General features: G+C 44.8%; 1 protein-coding gene across 2 annotated transcripts in view; it reads right to left on the bottom strand.

Moving 5' to 3' along the window:
- Positions 1-14,272: 14,272 nt before the first annotated feature.
- Positions 14,273-23,114, bottom strand: part of KBTBD11 (kelch repeat and BTB domain containing 11) — a 22,311-nt gene continuing 13,469 nt past the window's right edge. For both annotated transcript variants that reach the window (XM_069805937.1, XM_069805936.1), the window contains exons 2-3: positions 22,346-22,477; positions 14,273-21,902 (exon numbers count right to left, since the gene is read on the bottom strand). In XM_069805937.1, the coding sequence (XP_069662038.1) occupies positions 20,058-21,827 (1,770 nt within the window). In that variant the 5' untranslated portion in view covers positions 21,828-21,902; positions 22,346-22,477 and the 3' untranslated portion in view covers positions 14,273-20,057. The remainder of the gene's footprint in view (positions 21,903-22,345; positions 22,478-23,114) is intronic.

The raw sequence follows: 23,114 nt of genomic DNA, 5'->3' as shown, positions 1-23,114 counted from the left end.
CATACCAAGGCAAGGTTACCAGCAACCTTGGAAGCCTGTAACTGGAGCAGGGGAGAATAACATGCCCTAAGAGAATTGAAAAAAATTAAAATGAAGGAATGGAATCATTACCATGCAAATTCAGGATTCAACTGGAGCAAAGAAACCAAAACAGACAAGACTTTTCTATGTCCACACAGGCTGGCACAAAAGAAGGAGCATGAGCTCCAGATACCACCAAGTATTTGTGGTGACCAAAATAGGAATGTGCTTCTGAACAGGCAGGCCTGGGGAGAGCCAGTGGTTTCTGATGACACTAAGTCTTCCTCAGGAGCTGTGCAGGGCAGGCCCAGACCGAAGGATGCCTTCTCTCTCCCTCGCAGCTCTTTCAAACCAGACCCACCTCCCATCCAGTAATTTAAGGAAGGGGGAAGGAGATCTATTACTTCATCCTCATGTATGTTGCAGCTTTTCTTTGTTGCCTCCTACGCTTCATCTGCTACTGCTTTAATCTGCCCACTCTCCCACTTTCACATGGCTCTTTTACAGCTCTATGTCAGGAAGATATTGTCACCTGCATGCCTCACTTTGCCAAGGTCACTTTCTCACACACCTGCAACTGTTCCTTCTCCCCACAGCATCTTCAGACATTCTTTTCATTAATCATTTAATCAATCAATCAATCATTTTCCATGTTTATGTTATCCTCTTTGAGGGTTTTTGATTTTCCAAGTTACTTTTCTCCTGTGCTTTATCAGACTATAGCATGCTTAGCTCTCTCCAAATCTCAACATAAGAATTAAATGTGAACGGGCGAGCCCATAAGCTCTCAGAGAGTGCTCTCAAGATAATTGGAAGCATATATTGTTAGAAACATAGCATCTTTGTTCAATTTATCCCAAAATTACTTGGTAGTCCTGTGTGTCCTGAAGACACTTCAAGAACTTACAGAGTAAGTATATCTAAAGCACATTTCAGCAGCTGAGATTTTTAGTAATAAACTAATAAAGAAATAAGGATGTTGTGCATCCTTAGGTAGACTAATAGGAATATTACTACCTTAACAAACTTTTCATAGTATCCAGCCTGAATCTTTTTAGCTGCAGAGTAAGCAAAAATTAATCTGATTTCTTCTCGCACTTCCCAAATGAACAAAGAGAACAACTGATCATTATCTTTAATAGCACCCTTTTACATAATGAAAGACTTCTCATGTTCCCCACTCAGAGTTTCATTTTCTAATTAAACACAGCCAGTACTCTGAAACCTTCTTCATTTCCTAAACCTCATGTTCCTTTTCCTGCCCTTTGAATTCTCTCCAGTGAGTCCACATTTCCAGTCAAGGACAAGGCCTGAAAGTAGGTGCAGTATTTCAGCTGGTCTCACCCCTGCCAAGAAGAGAAGTGTAATTAATCCCCATTTTACAAACAATGCTGCTGTTCAGACTTTTTCCTAAATGGCAGATTTCTCTTTGGTACATAACAGAATCACACTGCAACACAATATCCTTTGCTTTCCAATACCACCTCGAGGGACTTGGTGGGATTCTGCCACCTGGCCAGCTGCTCCCTACCTCCATTTCACATTTAATTTCTCATCCACAAAAGCAGTATTTTGTGCCATTCACTACTTTTGCTTAAGGTGTGAGGGAAATCCCCTGCTTTTCACTCCACTTAAGAACAGCCCGCAGTTTTCATGCCTTACTTCAGGCCCCTTGCTTTTTGCAATATCTATTCACTGCATGACTCTATCCCCAGAAGAAGATGCATGCTGTGACACTTTGTGTGACAAAACAGTTCTGAAGAGCAAACTCCTCCTTGCTGTGATGAAGTTCATTTTTATTGCCAGCCACGGCATATGGGAAAAAAGACACACTCAGCCTCTGTGTGGGTGATGCAGAAGGTAAAATCTGAAAAGGAAACAAGAGGAAACTGGTACGCTTGTTACTACAAGGCAGAGGCAAACATGAGACAGACCAAATGGTTAAAGCAGGCATATATAAGGTGTCCAGGATCTTGTGCAGGAAGTTCACATGGAACAGATTATACGGTATCAAAAATTAAAAACAAAATAAAGCTTACTTCAAGTATCACATTGCCTAAACCATCTGGGAATGAGATGGAAGAAAACTAGGCTTTCATTATGTCTAGGAGATAAACAACTTTGTTCTGGTGATCTCAGGGAACAAGACTCAAAATCCAAAGGCTTGCAGAGGAATAGCATGTTCAGGTCAATGGCCTGAGCTCACTTTGGGCATCTGCCAAACCAAATAGGTCACGAACATATGAGTTACTCGCTGCCCACTGGAAGGTCACGCGGGAGGCACGGCAGTCTCAGGTGAGTCTCCCTGAAAACTGCATGGTTGTAGTCACAGCCTGGGGTACCAAAAGCAAGATCTGCATCTACCAAAATCTTCACACCATTTGTTACAGTTTTGAATATACTAGGCTCTCTGATTAAGAGACTTTATGTCCTCTTGGTGGTGCACCTTCCGATTCTTCTACCTTCTTCTATTTACCATCTTTGCGCTACCTCCCCTTACAGCATTGCAGTCAGCTTGTCCAAATCTGTCCTGCCATTTCCTACGTATCTTCAAAGCCATTCTGAATGAGAAGAAAGGTAAAGCCAAGGCATTTCATTCAATTCTAACCTGTTACAGCAAAGTCCTCCAGAAAAGATGTATTTTTAAAATCTCTACCAGCCACTAAATGAGATTTTCTCCCTGAGGTATTTATCTTTCTATGCTTGTTTGCAAATGTGGCACCAATGTGGCACTGACATATGCTTAGTTTCCACACAAAATAATCCCACTGAACCCCACATGTGAAATTCGATCCCATTACAGTAAAAAAAGATGTGTTTTCTATTGGCTCACCTGGGTACAGCATTTCATTAACAAGACTATGTTAGTACAAACAGTTAAGCTAAGCACAAGAGTTCGCTGATACAGCAGCTATTCTAGTTAAGGTTTGAGGATATTTTATACATATTTAGGAAGAAAACCAATGCATGCATACAGTACTATACAATAATCTCTAAACATTGTTAAAGCTATTCAAACGCAGAAAAAAATGTAACAATGTGACACAGAATAATGACTTTGATGAATTGGTTATGGTTTTAAAGAGTTGGTGTATTTTATGTAAGCTGCAACAACCCCTTTGAACAGCAGAGGACATTTAGTTACCCCAATTTGTCCCTTGAATGGTATCCAGAGGGAAGAACAGTGGGAACAGTGAGGAAACAGCCTAGGGACAGGCGGAGAGAAAGGCCCTTTTGTGCAGTGGCAGAGGCAGAATCTCACTTGCTTACTTTCACACACGGACAAAGGAGGAAGGGGAACATTTATCTTTGCTGGTTTTTCTAATTTTTTAACAAGGTCTGCAGCACAAAATCCCTTCCAGGCAAGTTGTCAGCAAGGAGGAAGCATCCTGTGTGCAGAGGCCCAGCCTGGGAGATTAGCAATATCACTTACCGCAAACCCGACACAGCAAGAAAAACTGCTGTGAAAGGACGCAGCAGAGGAGAGGTCTGAGAACTCCACGTGCCATCCAAGTCCACCAACTAGGTCTATCACACTTAAAAGCCCTCATTCAGACAGATCTCTCAGAACCTCCTTTTTGGGTCAGGATCTGCACAAAATGCAGGGAAAGAGATTAGTCCTGTGTATCAGAGGCAACTTGTCAGAGCTTTAATGTAAATGAGGGAAAAACAGTTTCATCCCTTTTCTCTGCCCAGGGAAACGTGAACTCTTATCACCACATCCGTGTGATACAACCAGCACTCTGGAAGGTTTTCTAGATGCCTTTCTCAGTCTTTTCTGTACAAACTGCTATGTACGGCATCAAATAATGAAACATCAGATGGACCGTAACAGGGAAATAACTCTATAGGATAGTTTGGAGAGCAGCCATTGGGAGAGAAGGGACAGGCATTCTTGTCAGCTGTTGGTGACTCCTTCAGGATCTTTTAAAAATAATCCAGGGTATTGGCATATCCAAGCGCATTGATGACTTAAACCATAAGGTTTTGCTCATACCAGCTTTCCTAGGTAGCTTTACCATGAAACCTCCCTAAGGGAAATGCAACTTATCCTGGCAGAAAACATTGTCGTCTTAATTACAGCATTGCACCTTTTTCTCTGACCAGAATCGATCATACAGGCAGAACAACCTTCTGCCAGTTTAACTTACTCCATCTGCACCAGGCCATTCCCACGATCAGCTGTCTCACATATGAAGACTCACAGTGCTTCGGAGAGCCACCACACCACATCCATGTTGCCTCTGTATAAAGCATGAGGGCAGCCAAGTTAAAACCCAGCCATACAGACAGGAAGCATCAGAGTTCTCCTGGGAAGGACAACACCATCTAGTATGTGCTTAAAAAGGGTCATGACTTTACCATGAAGAAAGAAAGGTGGGAGAGATGGAGGTGGTTGGGAGGGGTTCAGGGTGTCAGGGGTTTCCCATGCAGCAGGGAACCGCAGCCTTCTGCAGAACGGGGCGCTCTTGGCATGACTATAAAAGCTGAGCTGCTTCAGATACATATAGCCCAGAGAGTGGAAACAGCGTGGAGAGCCAGTTGACTTGGCATCAGAGGTTTCCTCCATCCTGTAAATAGGATGTAGAGCTGTAACAAGGGCCACGAGTCCCTCTTTTACAATGCAACTGAGCAAGCCCCCCCAGCCAATGTCTCTGCTCCTACAACCCACTCCCTGCCCGCTGCTGCTGCCACCACGGGAGCTGATGGGACCAGTGCTCTAGGCAGTTAAATGAAGCCATGAGGAACAAGAGATGGGGAAGAGCAGACCACAGCTCCCAGCCCCTCTCCCTGCTAATCACAGGCTGCTGGTGGCAGCAGGGCTATCTGGTAACTTGCTTCAGCTCTGGATTTTAGCACTTTGGATAGACTGGAGGTAGAGACGGGACAGGTCTGACACTGTCGTCCCACACAACTTCTAACTGACTGCATGTTATGCCATCAGTATTTTTAAATTTGGATTAAGCCTGCAATGAATACCGCTCAATGCTCTTTTGCCCAGGCATCAAAAATGACAAACTCTTTCAAATCTTAAAAATGGTGAAAAACAAACCATTTGCATTTTTGTAAGCATTTCAGCCTTTCCTCCGTATCCTGATCTGAATCCACAAAATGTAAATGCTGTGTCTTCTTCTGATGCAACTACCGATCTCAAGGAAGTGCAATAGGTAACAGCAAACCAAATATGTGACCCAGGGGAGGGATTTGAGCAGGACCTGAGCACAGCTCTCAAACACTCAGCCTGCAAACCTTTCACCTGTCACTCTCAAGCCTCTGCTTTGTTTATACTAGGTAGGAATTAGTAGAGCAGCAGTTAGCAGTGCTGGCAAAGGAAACCAAAAGGCTGGGTGTGCGAACAGGCCTTCTGTCTGAGCACAGTGCTTATCTTCTCTCAGTGCTCATGCTCCAGTCATCTCTCATCTACAGCGAGAAATCATTATCCCCCCTGCCTGTCCCAGCACCTCTGCACTGCCAGTATCGCTTCGTTATTTGTCATCCAACCCACAAGTTCGCATGTTTATGCACATCTCGGCTGTCTTTTGCTTTACTATTGCTTGCTTCATTTAGATTTATATGCCACCTACTAGCAGTTAGGCAATAGTTTTGTTTCTTTCCATAACAAGTAATTTATTTCTGGAAGAACTTGATTTTTTTAACAGCTGGAGGAACATTCATCAAAAGACTCAAAATACCAGTTCTTCATCCTGGGATATTTTTGACTGATTCTTCCCGTTTTTTTTCCTATCTCCAATCCAGTTCCACTGATGCTTGCAATGATCAGATAGACAACCTAACTTAAAATACTGCCACCAGTGCTTTAAATTCTGTCTCACGTGGATCTACTTTGTGCTGGGTTAGCAAGCACAGTATGTACAATCCCAGCGGCCTCTTGGAGCTCTCTGGGCTAGATACCAAACCCCGCTATCATTGTAATTCAACCAGGGATTGTAACCATAGGATATTTTATTTTAAAATATCTTGGAGTACGTGCAGTCACTGTCACCTAGGAGATGCTGTATGAGTAGGAGTTTAGCCACAGATAATTTTGAGAAGTTGTATTTTGCAGGGTGAATCAACTGATCCTTTCTTTAGCTGGGAAGCTGTCCATGTGACTATTGTAAAATAAAACATTAGAAATAATTTCTCCTGAAAATGTAGCTGCTTACAACTGTGCTCACATCTGGCCCTTGAAAAGACTAGTAAAAGGAGTTGGGTAGAAGCAGAAAAGAGAAGAACAGTATAAGATGGAGAAGTAACACAGAAGCTAAGGAAATTACTGAAATCCCAGTTACTTAACAACGGACAGAAGCTAAATTTACGGTTCTTATATGTAATTACGTAAGCTATTACCATTGGTGCTGTGCCCATAAAAACACCAGCAAATACAACAGAAAGAAAAGTGTCTTGTGCGTGTAGTCTGCCTAGGTACGAACTCTTGAGGCGGGGAAAAAAAAAGGTATCCTTTAAAATAAGGGATATTATAAACTTAAAAAAAAGTCATATGAAAAGTGTCTTGCTTTTCCAAATAGAATCAAAAGGTGGAGGAAAAACAGAGCTTTGTGTGTCAACACAAACATTGTCCTGCAGACAAATCTTAGTCTACTGCCCCTTAATTAAAGGAGCTGCCCCGGAGTTTTCTTAGATCAAAGAGCGAAACAAAGAAAAAGAAAACTATTTGGGGAGAGAGGAAACAATAAGGTCTCTGTTTCCTTCACGAAATTTACTGGGGGAACCGCCATTTTACTGCAGAGCCACAGGCCTTTTCTATTTACAAATTCAAAGCCCAGTGCTAAGCTTTCGAAGATGCTTGCGCCAGGTTCTGTTTCCAATTACCTGCATGCTGTGTGGTTTCCTAAGTGGGGTTTCTGCTGAAACCGTAATCAGTCTAAAGTAAGTAATATCCACAAATGCAAGCTTGGATCAACAGGCTATGCTGCATGTCTCCAGCAGCCCCATCCTGCCTGCAGGAAAATGCCACCTTTACTATGAAAAGAACCCAGCTAAGCTTAGATATATTTGGTTTTAATTTAGCTGTAGGCCAGCTGCCCAGGAGAAAACTGGCAAGTAGACCTAAGGGGAAACCGATAACAAGTATTCCTTCCGCAACACCTCTTCGTGGGTTTTCCCTCCTCCCAAACAGCTTGCAATGGCGAATGCAACATGCTGCGCAGTATGCTTGAGCACCCAGAAGTAACAATTGGCCCTGGTTGCTAGAAACCAGTATCTGTAGAGGATTTCCAGCTTAGAGACCTCCAAGTTTCCAGTTTTGAAAGGAAGATGAAGCTGTATGCAGAAGGACTGCAGGAAGCAGCTGTTTCGGTAAGCAGGCTGTGCCCTTGAAACGGAGCAAAGCACCCTTGCGAGCTACTTTGGATGAGGACGGAGTTGCCCATTGCCGAGGGGAACTGGCGAGAGTTGCCCCATGCTTTGTTTTGAAATTTTAAACCACAGATGCTGTGGCAATCTCCAGCTGGCTAGCAGAAGCAAGAACTGAGTGTTTAGTGAACTACACCACCAAAAACGTTTAAAAGGTCTTGCCACAGGGATAGCTAGTGCATTTTAGATATCCTTACAACAGCACATGGAAATACACTGGCAAAAGTGACTCAGCAAGCAGATTTTCAGGAAGCACAAATCAGCATTGTTCTCTTGACCTCATGTATCCAGATGTGCAGCCCTTGACAAGACCTATGAAATCTAATGAAAATGCAACCCTTTCCAAGGAATGTGTTTGGTTGTTTCTTTTCCCCTAATATTAGGAGATTTAACTTTATTACTTTTTTTTTTCCCCCCTGATGGAATTCTAAGTTCTCTGAAGTCTACAGAAAGAAACACTTCAATGCTTTAATGACCTTTTACCCTCTTAGGACTTCATCTGGAAGAGAAAAAAAGGGAGGTCCTATCTGTTTGAATTCACATAAAGGACTCTAATGACCTGTTCAGTGTTTTTGACTGTTAGAGGTAGACAAAGACATTATCAGCCCCAAAATCTTAAAAGAATTATGTTAAAAAGCTAAAAATGGAACATTTTTAGCCTTAATTATGTGCAGACTGCAAAGCACTGAATGTCATTTCAGATAAAGGGAGCAGAGAAGAGACTGCAAGGAAGAATTCCACTTTTTCATCCCACTTCTCTCCAGACTACATGTCCTTCTCAGTATAAAATACATGGGCAAGAGGTGAAGGTGGAGGAATTAGCCACAGCACCAGTATTACCATTCCCGAACTGTGTATGTCCATGTATTAACTAACCTGGTTCCTCCACCGCAGACATCTGTGCATTAACAGAAAGGCAGGTGTCCCACTGCCTTTTCAGAGCCCAGGAGTGTCCTGGCTTCAGGGGCAAAGGATGCTGCAAAAGGTCACAAATAGGGACCAAAGTAGGAAGACTTTCACTCCACCTTTTTTTATTCTGTTCAGAGAAGAATAAAAGAAATCATCACTTCAATATTTTCTTCTTTTCAGGAAGAAAATATTCTGTTCACATGGAGCAAACGCAGTAAAAAAATGAAACAGTAAAATAATGCACTCCGCAGTATTAGCCAATATTCCCAAAGTGCTTTACTGATTCGAAAAATGAATTTATTTCCAACACCTGATGGGATGAATCATCTTTCTCTCCCTCCCACCCCCACTTTTCTCTTCAGAGAAAACCAAAGCTTAAACAGCTTTTCCCCAGTAATAAATGGAAGTTTATAGCAGAACCAGAAATAAAACTAGATCTTCTTAATGCATCTATTTCCTATTGCAAAAGCAGCAGAAACTAACCGTAATCCCATTGTTCAGTCATTGCTCATACAATTATCTTTTTCTTTTTTAGGCTGGGCATGTGCAAGCATATGTAGGAGTCAAAAAAACTTTAACAGAGAACCGTTTCCCAGGTAATCCGCACCTATCATTTCTTCTTGCTGTGAATGCTTCGCGCAAACCTCCTTTTGCTCCCCGCGCTCTTCCACCTCCGCTGCCATCAGCCAAGGCACAGCAATGCAGGGAGTCCCTGCCTAGCTCTGTGGAAGAAGAACTGCTGCAGTCACTCAGCTGGCTGGGCTCATTTGCCTTTTTTAATGCCCTCAGAGAGCAAGGTAAGTTCACAAAAAATGAACCTACTGCCTGGATCCCTTTGCATTTAAACTGTGCATGAGGAAGCCCTGGGACTGATGAGGGAAACCTCCAGTACATTGCAGTTGCTTCAAATACAGTAGCAACATCAAGAGCAGCCAATGCAAATACTTATTTTTCACTGCCCCTTCAAAAATAACTTCTTTTACAAGATCTCTTTTACCACATGTAAGCTGAGCTATTTTCTTGGCTCTCGGGAATGAAGAGCAACCTTGTAATTTGAGTAAGAGGAAGCCTGGAACTGTGGTCTCCCCGGAGACCTACACACAAGTAACAACTGAGCCGCTGTGCCTGTCTTGTTCTTGGGAGAGGGAATATACAGCTTCGCTCCTTTCTGCGGGCACTGAGCCAGGCAGTCTGGTCAGGAAAGCAGCAGGAGCCAGAACAAATTCTGTTCCCCATGTCCTTCCAGTCATTGCTTACAACAGGGAGTATCAGGTGAGCAGCCTCTGCTTCTTCCTCTGCTTGGCTGGAGGCACAATGCCCCTTTCTAGACTGGGATGAAAGCACGTTACAGGCATATATAGTGATATGTATACTGATCTATGCCTATACACCAACAACCTGCTTGAAAAGTCTAACGTAGCAATGACAGCAAGTATGTTGAGTTAAATGGCAGGCTGTGCTCCTTGCCATTAGTGCATCAGTCAGCTGAGTAAGAGGCAGCATGCACTTGTATGGACTAGGCTTTTCAAACAAACTTTACGCATATCAGTGTGCACTATCATCATACCTTTCTACTCCAACTCTGACAAAGGCAAACTGGAGTTGGACATAGCCAGAATCTACATTTAAATAACACTTGATTAATTGAAGTAGTGCTTAACAAGGAAACAGAAAGTTGCTGATGGATTAAAGGGTTTCTTTCAATTTTTTTTTTCCATTAGTATTTTGACATTTCATTTTGGTTTAGGACATCTTTGTTGGCTAAATGGACGGTGGGATTGAGTGCACCCTCAGCAAGTTTGCCAGCAACACCAATCTGCGTGGTGCGATCGACACGCTGTAGGGAAGGGATGCCATCCAGAGGGACCTTGACAGCCTTGAGAAGTGGGCCTGTGCAAACCTCATGAAGTTCAACAAGGCCAAGTGCAAGGTCCTGCACATGGGTCGGGGCAATCCCAAGCACAAATACAGGCTGGGCAATGAGTGGATTGAGAGCAGCCCTGAGAAGAAGGACTTGGGGGTGTTGGTTGACGAGAAGCTCACCGTGACCTGGCAATGTGTGCTTGCAGCCCAGAAAACCAACCGTATCCTGGACTGCATTGAAAGAAGCGTGACCAGCAGGTTGAGGGAGGTGATCCTCCCTCTCTGCTCCGCTCTCGTGAGACCCCACCTGCAGTACTGCGTTCAGCTCTGGGGCCCCCAACATAAGAAGGACATGGACCTGTTGGAGCGAGTCCAGAGGAGGGCCACAGAGATGATCAGAGGGCTAGAGCACCTCTCCTATGAAGACAGGCTGAGAGAGTTGGGGTTGTGAGACGAGAAGGCTCTGGGGAGACCTTACAGCAGCCTTCTAGTACCTGAAGAGGGCCTACAGGAAAAATGAGGAGGGACTCCTTAATGGAGAGTGTAGTGATAGGACAAGGGGTAATGGCTTTAAACTGAAAGAAGGTAGATTTAGATTAGATGTAAAGAAGAAGTTCTTCACTGTGAGGGTGGTGAGGCACTGGAACAGGTTGCCCAGAGACATTGTGGCTGCCCCATCCCTGCAAGTGTTCAAGGCCAAGTTGGATGGGGCTTTGAGCAACCTGATGTAGGGGAAGGTGTCCCTGCCCATGGCAGGGGGGTTGGAACTAGATGATCTTTAAGGTCCCTTCCAACCCAAACCATTCTGTGATGATAGGGTAATAGAGTACTGCACCTCCAAGGTATGTTGCCAAATCACACAGTCAGAATCAGTGTTTGCTTTCAAGAGATACATAGGAGCCCAGAACCAGAATAAGAACACAAAGGAAAGAAGTTCAGCTTCTCTTAATTAGCTGATGGAAGTTCCCACACAGCACTGCTCCCAGTCCAGGAGATCTCTCATGAACCTGCATGATTTTAAGTTTTCCTAATTGTTTAAATCATATTTTTAAGATGACTCTCTGCCTTCCTAGAACTTCATTATGATTTAAAAAGAGACTGGCAATGATGGCAAAAATTGATTATCTTATATGCATTCCCTAAAGTTATTATTAATCTCAGCTTTTATGTCTCTGATTCTAATCAAGATTAAGCATTTCCTTTAATTAGAAAAATATGGGAGAGACCTATAATCCATCATTGCAGATGACAGATTCATTTACCCATGCAGAAGGGGTAAAAATTGCTACAAATTTTCTACTCACAAACTCTGCAATGATTTTCACATGTGCGAAGAACTGCAAAGCAGCAGAGGGGAAAAAAAAAAAACCAACAAACAAACAAAACCTTGATCTGTAATGCACTAACAAGCTGTCAATAAATTAGGACCTGACCACTGAGATAATGCTTTCTAAATAGTGTGGAATTAACTTAATTCTGCAGCAGTTTGTGCTCTTGCTTCATTCCTCAGAGACCTCCTACATGGTCAATACTTTAATCCTCCAGTTACTTTTTCTTGTAGCCACAGTCTGCAGTGACTAAAAGCACAGGTAAGCTTAACAAAAGGTGCAGAACTCTTGCCTTAAGCCCGCATTGTGACTAATTTAATTGCTCACAACTTTATTGCCTTAGGAAGCAAAAAGCTCGTGGTTTATTGTACCATTCTGCCAAGAAGCAGATGGATTAAGTCTTCCCCACTCCATCTAGAAACTTAAGGCTTTATTAAATGAAAAAAATAGCAGGCTAGGGAAGGAAAGTCTGCCTCCTGAAGAAGGGAAAAGGAGTTTTATTGGTTTCCAGTAGGTAATCTTTCCAAGTTCAGAGACCCCCTGTATGACCTACTGAAATGTTCAAGCAGAGAGAAATATACACAACCTGCAAAGAACAAAATAACATTAAAAAAAAAAAAGAGAAAGAGAAGGAAAACAGAGAGGAAAAAGAGGGAGGGGGGGAGAGAGGATTACATGAGAAAAAAGAGAAAGGAGAAAAATGGGAATAAAAAGAAAAATAGAAAGGAAAAAAGAAAAAGAAAAAAAGGGGGGGAGGGGGATAAAAAGACATCACCTTCAAAACTCTCCATGCGTAAGCTGCTCCCTGGGGAATTCACCAAGAACTGGCACTGCCACCACACCAAGAGAGCACAGCAGTGAAGGGCATGGCACAAGACCACCAGGCGCGTATTGTTTCCCCTCTCCTTCCCAAGGGCTCTCCCGGAGGACAGCTGTCACTCGAAGCACACTCACTCATTCCGCTCCTTTCTGCCATCGCTCGCGGCTGCCGTGACCCACCAGGCAGGGACCACCGTCGTGCCAGACCGCGCTCCCTGCCCTCGCCAGCTGAGCCTGCCCACTCAACAGTTGCTCCCGGTGGTATTTATGAGATGCAGGTGCTCTCCACACTCATTTCAAAAAGAAGCCTGCAGGTACTGCCACAGCTGAGTAATAAATTACCTCTTGGTCCCCTGACCTACTTTTAGCCACATAGTTTTATTTAGACTATGAATTCTTTCTCCTCTGTTTACAGGTGCCTAGACAACGCAGTCCTGAAACAGGAATGGGGTTTGTTTCTAGGCATGGTCCCAGTACTAGTAGCTACTAATTTGAGTTGCCTTTGTCCCCACCCACTATGGGTACATCTGTCCATAGGTTGTAAACTCACGTTTGATGACACTCTTGTTTTGTACACTTGATAATTACCCGGTATGACGTGCGAGTTTCCAGGTATACGTGACTTCCCTGCTTGCGCAGTCTAGGAACTGAAGCAGATTTGTGTTTCCAGCGAGACTTCTCTGCCCTCAGGGGAGCACAGGTCACCCCCACCTGCCTCTGGATGTTTTCATACAAAATCCTTGGTGATTTTCGAAGTCCCGTACATGGACATGAGTGAGGCTAAAACACGCATTGTACCTGGAAACATGATAACAGGGGATCCTCCGTAGCCAAATCCAGAGGACTTTGAAACCCAAATCCTTCGTGCTGCAACTGGTGGTTTCGGAACTGGAAAATTAATCTTGTGACACAGCACAAGTTATTGGACCCAGGCACATCATTTTCCAGACTGGATACGCCTGAAGCTTGAGCCTGGGGCCTAGGCACCCTGAGAGGCACAGGTGCAAAATGTTCCATGAACCAAGCAGGACTATGTCCTCAAGTTAAAATTTCATTGGCACCAAGCTTCTTGATGTCGAGTTCACAGCACAGAGAAAAATGACAAAGTTAAGGAATTTATGTTCTAGTGAAGTTAAAAAAAAATACACATTCAAGCTAGTGCCTGCCTGAGTCTTATTCTATCAGAGCTTTTCTTTCTCTTTTCAGATGAAGGTCCCTAGTAAATTACAGGAGACTCAAAAGTCTGGGGCTGAATGGAACAAGTTTTCTGGCAAGCTAGGAGGTTTGGTTGAGTTATCCCAGATTTACCCTCGTTTAACCAGCAGCAGAATTTGGCCATTCTGAAGAAAATGTAAGAAAGCTGAAACAGGTGGAGCTTGCACATTGGGGCAGCTAAGGAAATAATGGAAATGACACCAAGTCCAACCCCACCTAGACCCTCTATGAATCTTGGAGTTTTCAAACAGGTTATATGACTTCATTTCAAGCAAACTATTTGATGACAAAATAAGTAGGAGACAAAGTACAAAATTCAAGCTGTGTTTGATTCTGCTTTTACTTAAACTGCTGTAAATCTACTGCAGCCAAAAATCTGACAGGTGTGACATAAGACAGGAGAGTATCCTGAGAAAACCTACATGTAACTTCCATAAATAAATAATGTACTTAAAATACTGACAAGAAAAAAAAAGAAAAAAGAAAAAGGAAATAAAACTGAACCGGAGCTTATGCTAATCTGCACTTAGAAAAGTGCTTTTGCTGCAGAATATTTCATGTTCCTAATACCCAGGGTACTGTGAAATGAAAATATTCCCTTTGCTTAGCCTTAGAAACATTTCCTAAACATTTTACCTTTGCGATAATCCATATAATTTTGTCTTTGCTTTATAAGAACAAATATAATACTGTTTGCTGATTGGATGGATGACAAAGAAAAAACACCAATTACCCAGAAATCCCTAAGGGGGAGCATAAGCTTTTTGTATGTATTTATTTCATTACAGCATAAATTGGAGTACATAAAAAGCTTTACCTATACTTCAAAAATGAAACTGTTAATACATCAGTTACACATACAATTCACCTGAATTGTGAACAGTGTCTAAAGCATTTGCATTCGTTAATCTGTTGTAAGTGGCAGCATCGACATTGCTATTTCATGATTTCACAAATTTGTCCAAGGTTTATGCACTAAGACTTAAAAGCAAAGCACGAGACTCCTGCAAAAAGTAGCTTATTAAACACTGTGGTTGTTTGAGATGTACTGCAGGTGCAAAAGGATAAGACTAAAAACATAACTGGTAAAAACTTGGGCTGTTTAAGAAACAGTTGAAAAAAAATGGCTCTGTAGTCATCACTGTCTCAAGTACCAGCTCTGGTTTCCCTTCCCTGCTATTTGTTTGTTTCAACTGGATATACAGTAGGTATTTTTGACTCCTAGTTCTTCTCTTCCCTCCTATACCTCTGCCCTACGCTCCCATTTCTTCCCGTTGAGTAATTTATGGAAGTTAGAGAGTCTCCAAAGTAGCCTGCTGATTCCTAACACGGATGGGTTCATTCCAGCAGCTCTCAGCATTCAGCAGGCCAAAACAAATTAAAAGTGTGTGATTATATATTCTGAGTGCACAGTTTTACTGAGCTTATGTGTCAATCTCTGCTTTTAGTAGCAGTAATATAAAGTCAGAATAGTTCCAGTAATCTACTAAATGTGTGGAACTATTACAAACTTGCACTAAATTATCTCAAAGTAGGAGTTGAGGCAGTAAATATACTTAAATAAAAACATACTTTGCTACAATAGTACTTGGGCTCATACTGGTAATGGCTACACAGAGATGTTCTGTTAAATCCAGTGCGAATCTGGTGCGCAGAATAACGGCAGACAAAAGAAGAAATTCATTAAATGCTTGTTACTACAGTTGCTCAACGGTACCACCATTTCCCCTTCTTGTGCTTTCTTAAGTTTCCCAGGAGCAATGCCACTGAAAAAAAAAGCCCAAAGATACAATTCTGACTAAATCTTCTGGGTTCATTGAAGTAGAATGCACTACATGTCAGTCCGGACACAAAGCAAATCACCCCAGTACCACTGTTAAGCTGTGTGATAATGAAGGGTAACACATCTACAGAGCAGTCAATGGATATCGTAAAGCAGGAAAAGCAATAGGCCACTCATGAATAGCGATAAATCAGGATACAACACTCTGAGAGCCAGTCAAACAGCACAGGAGAGTTGCAGCTTTCATGTGAATAATTTATTCTTTTATCACTTTAAATTTTACCAGGTACTTATTTACAAAGAAATTTTTTTTGTGGACAGAATTTACATCAGCTACTGCACAATTTCATTCATTAATAGGGTATGATTAGCATCCTTCCCATGTCGCTTAACAGTGCCTGTTTTGATCAAATAGGGTTATTCTTTTGCCAATTATTCCTTTGATTTAGTTTCCAAGTGTAAACAGAATTTGTACACATGCTTTTGCTGCAATTAAGATTTTTTTTATGGAACCGGTTAATAAATGGAAATAGTACAGTTCCATCCATTACTAGCATTTGCAAAGAAGGCTTGTTTATTGAAGCAGGGATTTACTTTTAGATGCAATGAAAGCTTTAGGCGTTTCCATGTTAGGCACTGCAATGCCTCTTTACTAAGGCATCACCCCTGAGAAGAATCCAAATTCCCTGTTTGGCCTCCCAGTACAGTGCATGGAGTCCCTCACCTCAGACTGGCAACCCAAAATACAGAGCCGGTCTGGAAAAGCTTTCCACAGAAGAAAACTTGCCCAATTGCACCAACATGTACTAAATGTGTCCTGAATTACACATCCAGGAGCTGGAATCTACCCAGAACTCAGTGTGCAGAAGCCTATGTGTGCTTTTGGAGGATGTGTATGAGGTTCATCCCTGAAAAAGAGCCATAGGGGGTGGTCGCACACTCTTCTTCCAAATAGTCATCTAGATTTGAGAACACACATGTGATGTGGGAGGCCCGAGTTCAGTCCTTACTCAGCTTAAGGGAATTCAAGCCTAGATCCTCTAGCAGATGACCTTGAAAGCAGGAGTACTCTAGGGAGGAGGAAGCAGAAAAATTATCTCCCGCATGTCCTATCAGTGGGAGAAGGGGACTGCGAGATTCATGGAGAAGAAAGACAGCAGAGAGGACTATGTCTCTCCAGCTAGTCTCAGATCACTGTGAGGATGAGGGTTTGAATTCACCTACCTGGATAATTTCTGAGATTTTTAGCCAATTAATGTATAATACAAAACACATAATTATTTAGAAATCAGGGATTAGCTCCAAGAGGTACTTCAATCCATTGGCAATCAGGCACTGGGAGATGTGGGTTGAATCCTTGCAGGCCAAGAAAGAAAACACATATCTCCATGTTCCCATGCAAATAGAGTAGCCTTCAGGCTATTAGATAAAATAGCTCTGTTTTAAAAACAAAACATATGCAAACACAATTTGAGGGTGGCCTAGCCCTTTAGCTTGTACCATAAAACCATATTACACCAGTGGCTTCACATCAGCTAGTTTCAAAGGAGTTGAGCCGGTAGCTAGGTAGGTGCGTAACTGCTCAGAGGTGAGCAGTTTTGAATGGGTGGAGGGGAACTGCTCGGCACCTCCACATGTCAAAGGGAGCATGGTTGCTCAGTTTAAGTTAAACTGGAGAGTTCTGGGATGACAATTTTGGTCTTCAAATGCCTAAAGTCCACCTAAATTCTGGTTTTAGTACCCAAGTCTGGTGGGGTTTTTTTTGGATACGCTGAAGATAGAACTGGGCGTGGGGGGGGAACCTCTCAGTAAACCTGCCTCAGGCTTACCAGGGAGGAAACAGAGGCCACAGAGTAGGAAATCTGGCTAGAAACATGCCTCTGTTGTCAATCATCAGGCTGTGATTATGCAAAGAGTGTACAAAGGAAACAGGTTTGACGGACAGCTACTAATGAAGACCAGACCCTGCCCTCATTTACACTGTGTAAACAGTGAAAGTGGGTAAGCACTTGATTCAACCTTTTCTAACAATAGGAGCTAGCAAAAATTCAAACCACTGCAGGTTTGTAGAATGCTTATTACTGTAAAGATTATTTCCAAATGTATTTCTTCATGGTGTACAGCAACAAATATTGGAAGAAAGGATATGTTTCATTCTTTCCCGGAAGTCTATGGCATATTTTTGCAGCTTAAATCATGGAGACTTCCCAAAACTCATTTAGAAACATATTCATGCATTAGCAGGAATTAAAATGATTAATTAATGCTTAATTAATAGGAATGCAAAAGCTGGCTTGATTCCTCACTGTGCTGTAGTATAAGAACTATACTACGTAATATTTTGAACTATGAAATCGTACTGTATTATTGTAAGATAAAAGAGACATTTCCTTGGGTGTTCCTGGTGACTATACTAAATTCAAAATCTGCCCTAGGGCTTATGTCTTTAGTTTAAGTATGCACCTAAGTGTTTCACTACACAGCTTGAAATACTTCCTACAGTTAACATAAAAATGATGCTGAAGGAAAACACATCATTTTTCTTTCCTGTTCAAGCTACAATGCTGTAATTTTATTTAGAGTCAACATTTCCAAGGATTCTTGTCTGAGAATTAAGTCCATCATTCAGTGAAAAAAATCAATTTCTTTGTGAATTGCTAATGAATACGCCATCTGTGGTATTAAATTCCGCTGCACCAACCTGTACTGAGGCTAAGATAAGCGTCACACTCTGCAGGCCTACAGCTCCTACCTGGCTGATGCTTTAATTGGCTTACTAGGGAATAGGTTCACTTGGCTAAGAACTTTGAGGACTGGACAACTGTTTTCTACAGGATGGCTAACCAGATCAGCTGCATTAAAACCCTGTGCAAGACAGATAGAGAAAAGGAAAAAAAAAAACCACATGAAAGTGAAGGAAAGAAGTATCTATAAACTTCACTATTCTCTTTCGTGAAGATGGTGTCTCTTAGGACAGAGCCTGCTGCCTTCCTTTGGAACTAGCAATAACATATAAGAATGCTAATGACCTGTTTAACAGAAACATCTTAATAAGACATAAAAGGATCTGCTTTCTTTGATGTAAGGTCCCTATGTCTTTCTAAAATATGAATCTATACTAGAGCTTTGAGTATAAACAATTCCCTTCCATAGTCCATGCCAGTTCCAGGCTGAATTATCAATAGCAAAAACACTGGTTCTTTTTTTTTTTTTTCCAGAAAAGGTTTCTCAGTGATTTACCATAAAGCTAAAACATTTGCCTTGCCTATTGATTTTTTTATATAAAATGTATAAAATAAATGCATGTGCCCTTTTCAATATAGTCTGTCTGCATAGGTGGTTTACACTTTTCCAATTCTGAGTAACATGACAAAAAGTATGCTCCAACTTTCCACAGGCAGTAAGAAGCTTTGTGTGGTTTTGTCTTGTTAGGATGCTGCTCCACAAACAGCGCTCTTGGGCGGTTCAGAATCCCAATGACAGCATACGCCATCAGCACGTACTGCAATTAACAAGGACTTATTGATTACAGCAATCGTTAGATCGAAATAAATAAAGCAGTCTCTCAATCAAAAGATAGGGAAATAACATCATGCTAGTGCACAATATAATCAACATGTGTAGCGCATTCCTATTTTCCATGTCCTCCTTTGATGGTCTTGCACTAAGCTGGAAAAGCCTCTTGCCACAGGATACTGAACATACAGTGAAACATTTAAGCTGTCTGCAGTCAGTTTCGAAAAAGTTACATTTGGTTTAGGTTAATCTTGCTTGACTTGCAGTTAATTAAAGAGCAGCTGAAGTACAAAATATTTACCCCAACTCTAGTGGCATACATGGTCATGTCAATCGGTTGCAGTCTAAACAGCTTCAGTTCATTTTTGTTTTAATTTAAAATCTCTGATAAAAAAAGGTAATAAAATGATGTCTTTTTATACAGAAACCATTGCCGTTTTCAAATAAAGAACATATCAACGTTTCATATCTGCTATAGTATGCCACATTTTAAAAAGGTAACTTGTCTTTTTCTTTTTTCCTTTTTTTTTTTTTTTGCATTCCAAACACAAACATGTGGCACACATTCGTGTTACTTAAAAATTTAAGTCTGGTATCTGTTAAATCATTTGTGGTTGAAATTCCTGGGACCACACAGTGCCACGTCTTCCTTAAACCATCTATTGCACCAGAAATGAAAGGCTGTGATGGAGATGTTCTTCCTATACTTTGCTAACACAGGAAATAGTTGGTTTAACGTAAAAACAAATGCAGCCAAGCTACGTTGCCGGCAGCGTTTATCCCTCGGTATCATCCCGGAGAGAAAGAAAACAAATGGCAGAAAAGGCTCCAGCCCAGATTGCAACTACATGTAAACATGCAACCAACACTAACAGTAACGTCCCATTATGACACTGTTGGCAGGAATTTTTTAGAAATCCAGGTGTAAAAAAGTTTTCCTCAGATTGGGCATTGGCACAAACATAATCCAGAGATTATCTTTATAGCAGCTTTTCCTTTCACGTGCTTGGCTTTTCACACAAAGCACAGCAAACATGAAAAGAGTTACAACCGAGTTACAACCAAGTGGCTCCAGCTCAACATCTTGGGAGCAGAGAGGAGGAAAGGAGGAGCCCCTTGTCTCTGCAGACACGCCAGAGAGGGTCCCCTCTGTAGGGGGGAGTTTGTGGGTGCCCCACAGCTGCAACCCAGCTCCCCGCTCGGGAAGCCAGAGCCAGCTGGATACCTCACAGCAGGAGGGAGCCCTCCTGGTCCCCTGCTTTGTCCAGCCTCTCGGGCAGGGTGAGCACGAAGGGTAGGAGGACACCCTTGGCATCCAAGGGAGCTTTAAGAAGCTCCCCATCGAAGGTGCCCTTGAGCCCACCATCCGCTTCCACCTCACCGTCCTGGGCTAGGCTGAAGCGGAGGGTGCCGGTCCGGTTGACGCAGTAGATGGTGTTGCCCAAGGGGGCGCAGCGGAAAGGCTGGATGGGGCCACCGCTGGGCCGCAGGCTGGCGCACTGGCTCCAGCGCTTGGCCACCGTGTTGTACCGGAAAACTTCAACGCCACCGCCAGCCCCACCGCCTGGGCCCTGCTCCCCACCACGGCCGCTGCTCACGTCAAAGCGGTAGATGAAGCTCTTGAAGGCCACCATGTCAGCAGAGCGCCGGCGGCTGCTGTTGTAAGGGCACTCCTGCCACTCGTCACGCTTGGGGTCATACTTGAGCAGGCGGTAGAAGAGGGAGCCTCCTGACACATAGATCTCCCCGTTGCATGTGGTGGCCTCATGAGCCACAGCGAAGGCACCCTTGGGCAGGGGTGCCACAGGGCTCCAGCGGTCAGCCCGCGGGTCATACCTCTCCACGGTGAAGAGGCACTCGCCCCCCACAGCGTAGAGGTAACCGTCCAGGGCCAGCAGCTTGAGCTGCGAGCGGGGCTGAGCCAGCGGCCGCACCTGGCTCCAGGTGTCGGTAAGGGGGTTGTAGCAGAAGACCTTGTCGGAAAGGCGGGCCCGGGGCTCTCCGCCCGCCGGCCCCGCCGCGATGCCCCCTGCAAGGAAGAGGTAGTTGTGGAGGACACACATGGCGCAGCCCTTGGCATTGGCCTCCTCGGGCAGGCGCGTCAGCACCCTCCACTCGCCGCTGGCCTCCTGGTAGCAGTGGATGAGGGAGCCGCTCTCCTCCAGTGACACCACGGAGGAAGGGCTCTGCGGCCGGCTGCTCTCGCGGCTCTGCGGCCGGCTGCCGCCACCTGGCCGCTCGAAGGCATCGCTGACCTCGGCCACCAGCAAGCAGGGCCGGCCGGCCTCCATGCGCCGCTGCAGAATGAGGTCCCGCTCAGTGCCACTGAGGCGGCCGTAGACGCTGGGCTCCCGCAGCACCTCCAGGTAGTGGTCACTCATGAAGCGGTAGGCGGCCTCCCGCAGCTCCGCCAGCCGCTGCTTTTTGGCCAGGCAGAGGAGCTGGTAGCAGTTGTCGAGGCGGAGCTGGGCGCGCATGGCCTCGGCGGCGCAGTGCAGGGCGCAAGGCATCTGGAGGACGCGGGCGCCGCTCACCACCTCGGCCAGGTTGTCGTGCCGCACCTCGCCCATGCGGGCCGTGTACACGTAGTCGATGAGGAGCCGCAGCGCCCCGTAGCTCACCCCCTTCACCCGCAGGACATCCCTCGAGGCGCGGGCGCGAAAGTAGTCGCTCTTGGCCGCCAGCACCGACTTGTGCGCCCGGATGCGACGCCCCGACACCTCGATCACCAGGTCGGGCTCCTCCGCCGGCCGCTCCCGCGCCCCCGCCGCCTCCTCCTCCTCCTCCTCCGGCTGGCAGGCGGCGTTGTTGATCTCCCACTGGCTCTCCACCACCCGGCCGCCGGCGGCGGGCGGCTGCGGCTCGGCGGCGGCGGCGCTGAAGCAGAGGGAGGAGCTGAAGCCGCAGGGGGCGGCCGGGGTGGGCGGGGGCGGCGGCGGGGGGGCGCCGGGCCCGGCCCCGCTCTCCTCCTCCTCCGCCGCGCCGCTGCCTTCCATGGAGCCGCGCTAGCTGCGCCGGCGCCGCGCCGCGCCCGGGCGGAGGGCTCTCGGCCGCCGCGGGGCGGCCATCACCTGCGGGGGAGAAGACCGGAGAGCGCTCAGCTTCCCGCGGCCGGGCCCCGCTCCCCGCCGCGGCCGGCTTCCCCCCGCCCTGCCGCCCCGCTTCTCCGGCTTAATGGCGAGAGCCGGCGACGCGGCAGGCGGGGCGGTCTCGGGTTCCGCGGCTAACCCCGCGCTGCCCCTTTCCCCGCAGGAGCCGTCCCGCGGCTCACTGCGCTCGCTAGCTTACCCCCCCCCCGAAAACCCGAGCTCTTTCGGGGAGGGGGGGGCCGCCCCCACGAGCACCTCCACGGCCTGACACGCCGCTCCGGTTTGCCCGTTGCCGTGCAAAAACGTTAAGGCGTTTGCACGCGCTGCGCCCTTTTCGTCACGTCTGGTCCCTGCGCTGCGCGGGGCGACGAGGGAAAACGTCCCTTAAAGGCAGGTACTTCGGAGAACTGCCGTGATTTATTCACCTTGTGCAACTGTTTCAGTGGAAGGTAGCGGCGGCAATCTGTTGCGGAAGGAGATGCCCCACTAGCCAAGTTTTCCTTTACACGACCTTCGCGAAGGTTTCTTTGTGTCACTGCTCCTCATAGGCATTCCCCCTGTTCAAAAGAAAGTGTAACAAGTTGATTGGTTTTAAAATCCATACGTTCTCAGTTCACTCAGAAGTTTGGGACTATTAGAGTTAAGTTTCCTTTAATAGGATATCTATGGCACCTTGAAGTGACCAGAAGTATGCTAATTGACTCTAATTTTTAAAGTCTACTAGAGTTTAGTGGGCATGGATGATGGTTGGACTCGATGATCTTGAAGGCCTTTTCCAACCCAAATGATTCTATGATTCTAATTGTTTGCACAACACATCAAAGGATTTTTTTGGTGGTGTTACAACAAAAGCAGTCTGACATGTATGTAACAGTGTATGTAGCTGTAATGCACTAGGGAGATGTAAATCAGGCTTCATAGGGACTGGTTCATGTCCGAAAGATTTAGGGCTTCTGTGAACAAAAAGTAGAAGCAAGCAAAAATCACAATAGATAATTAGAACATGAAGTTTCTCCTGGGAAAATGGCAGGCTACAGGGCATGGCTGTAAGTAGGTTAGTCCCTGTCAGCACAATCACCACCCAGTTGTATCTTCATTTCACAAATGCAGTTTTTGGAATTTAAGGAAGTGTTGTTTGTTTGCCTCATGTTTGTTTATGAATTTCCCAGGCTCAGTTGAAGTTTTGATGAACAA

The sequence above is a fragment of the Haliaeetus albicilla genome, chromosome 18, assembly GCF_947461875.1.
Source record: "Haliaeetus albicilla chromosome 18, bHalAlb1.1, whole genome shotgun sequence".
Lineage (NCBI taxonomy): Eukaryota > Metazoa > Chordata > Aves > Accipitriformes > Accipitridae > Haliaeetus > Haliaeetus albicilla.
The sequence above is the reverse complement of the archived record's forward strand: the minus strand, read 5'-3'. Positions and strand labels throughout refer to the sequence as shown.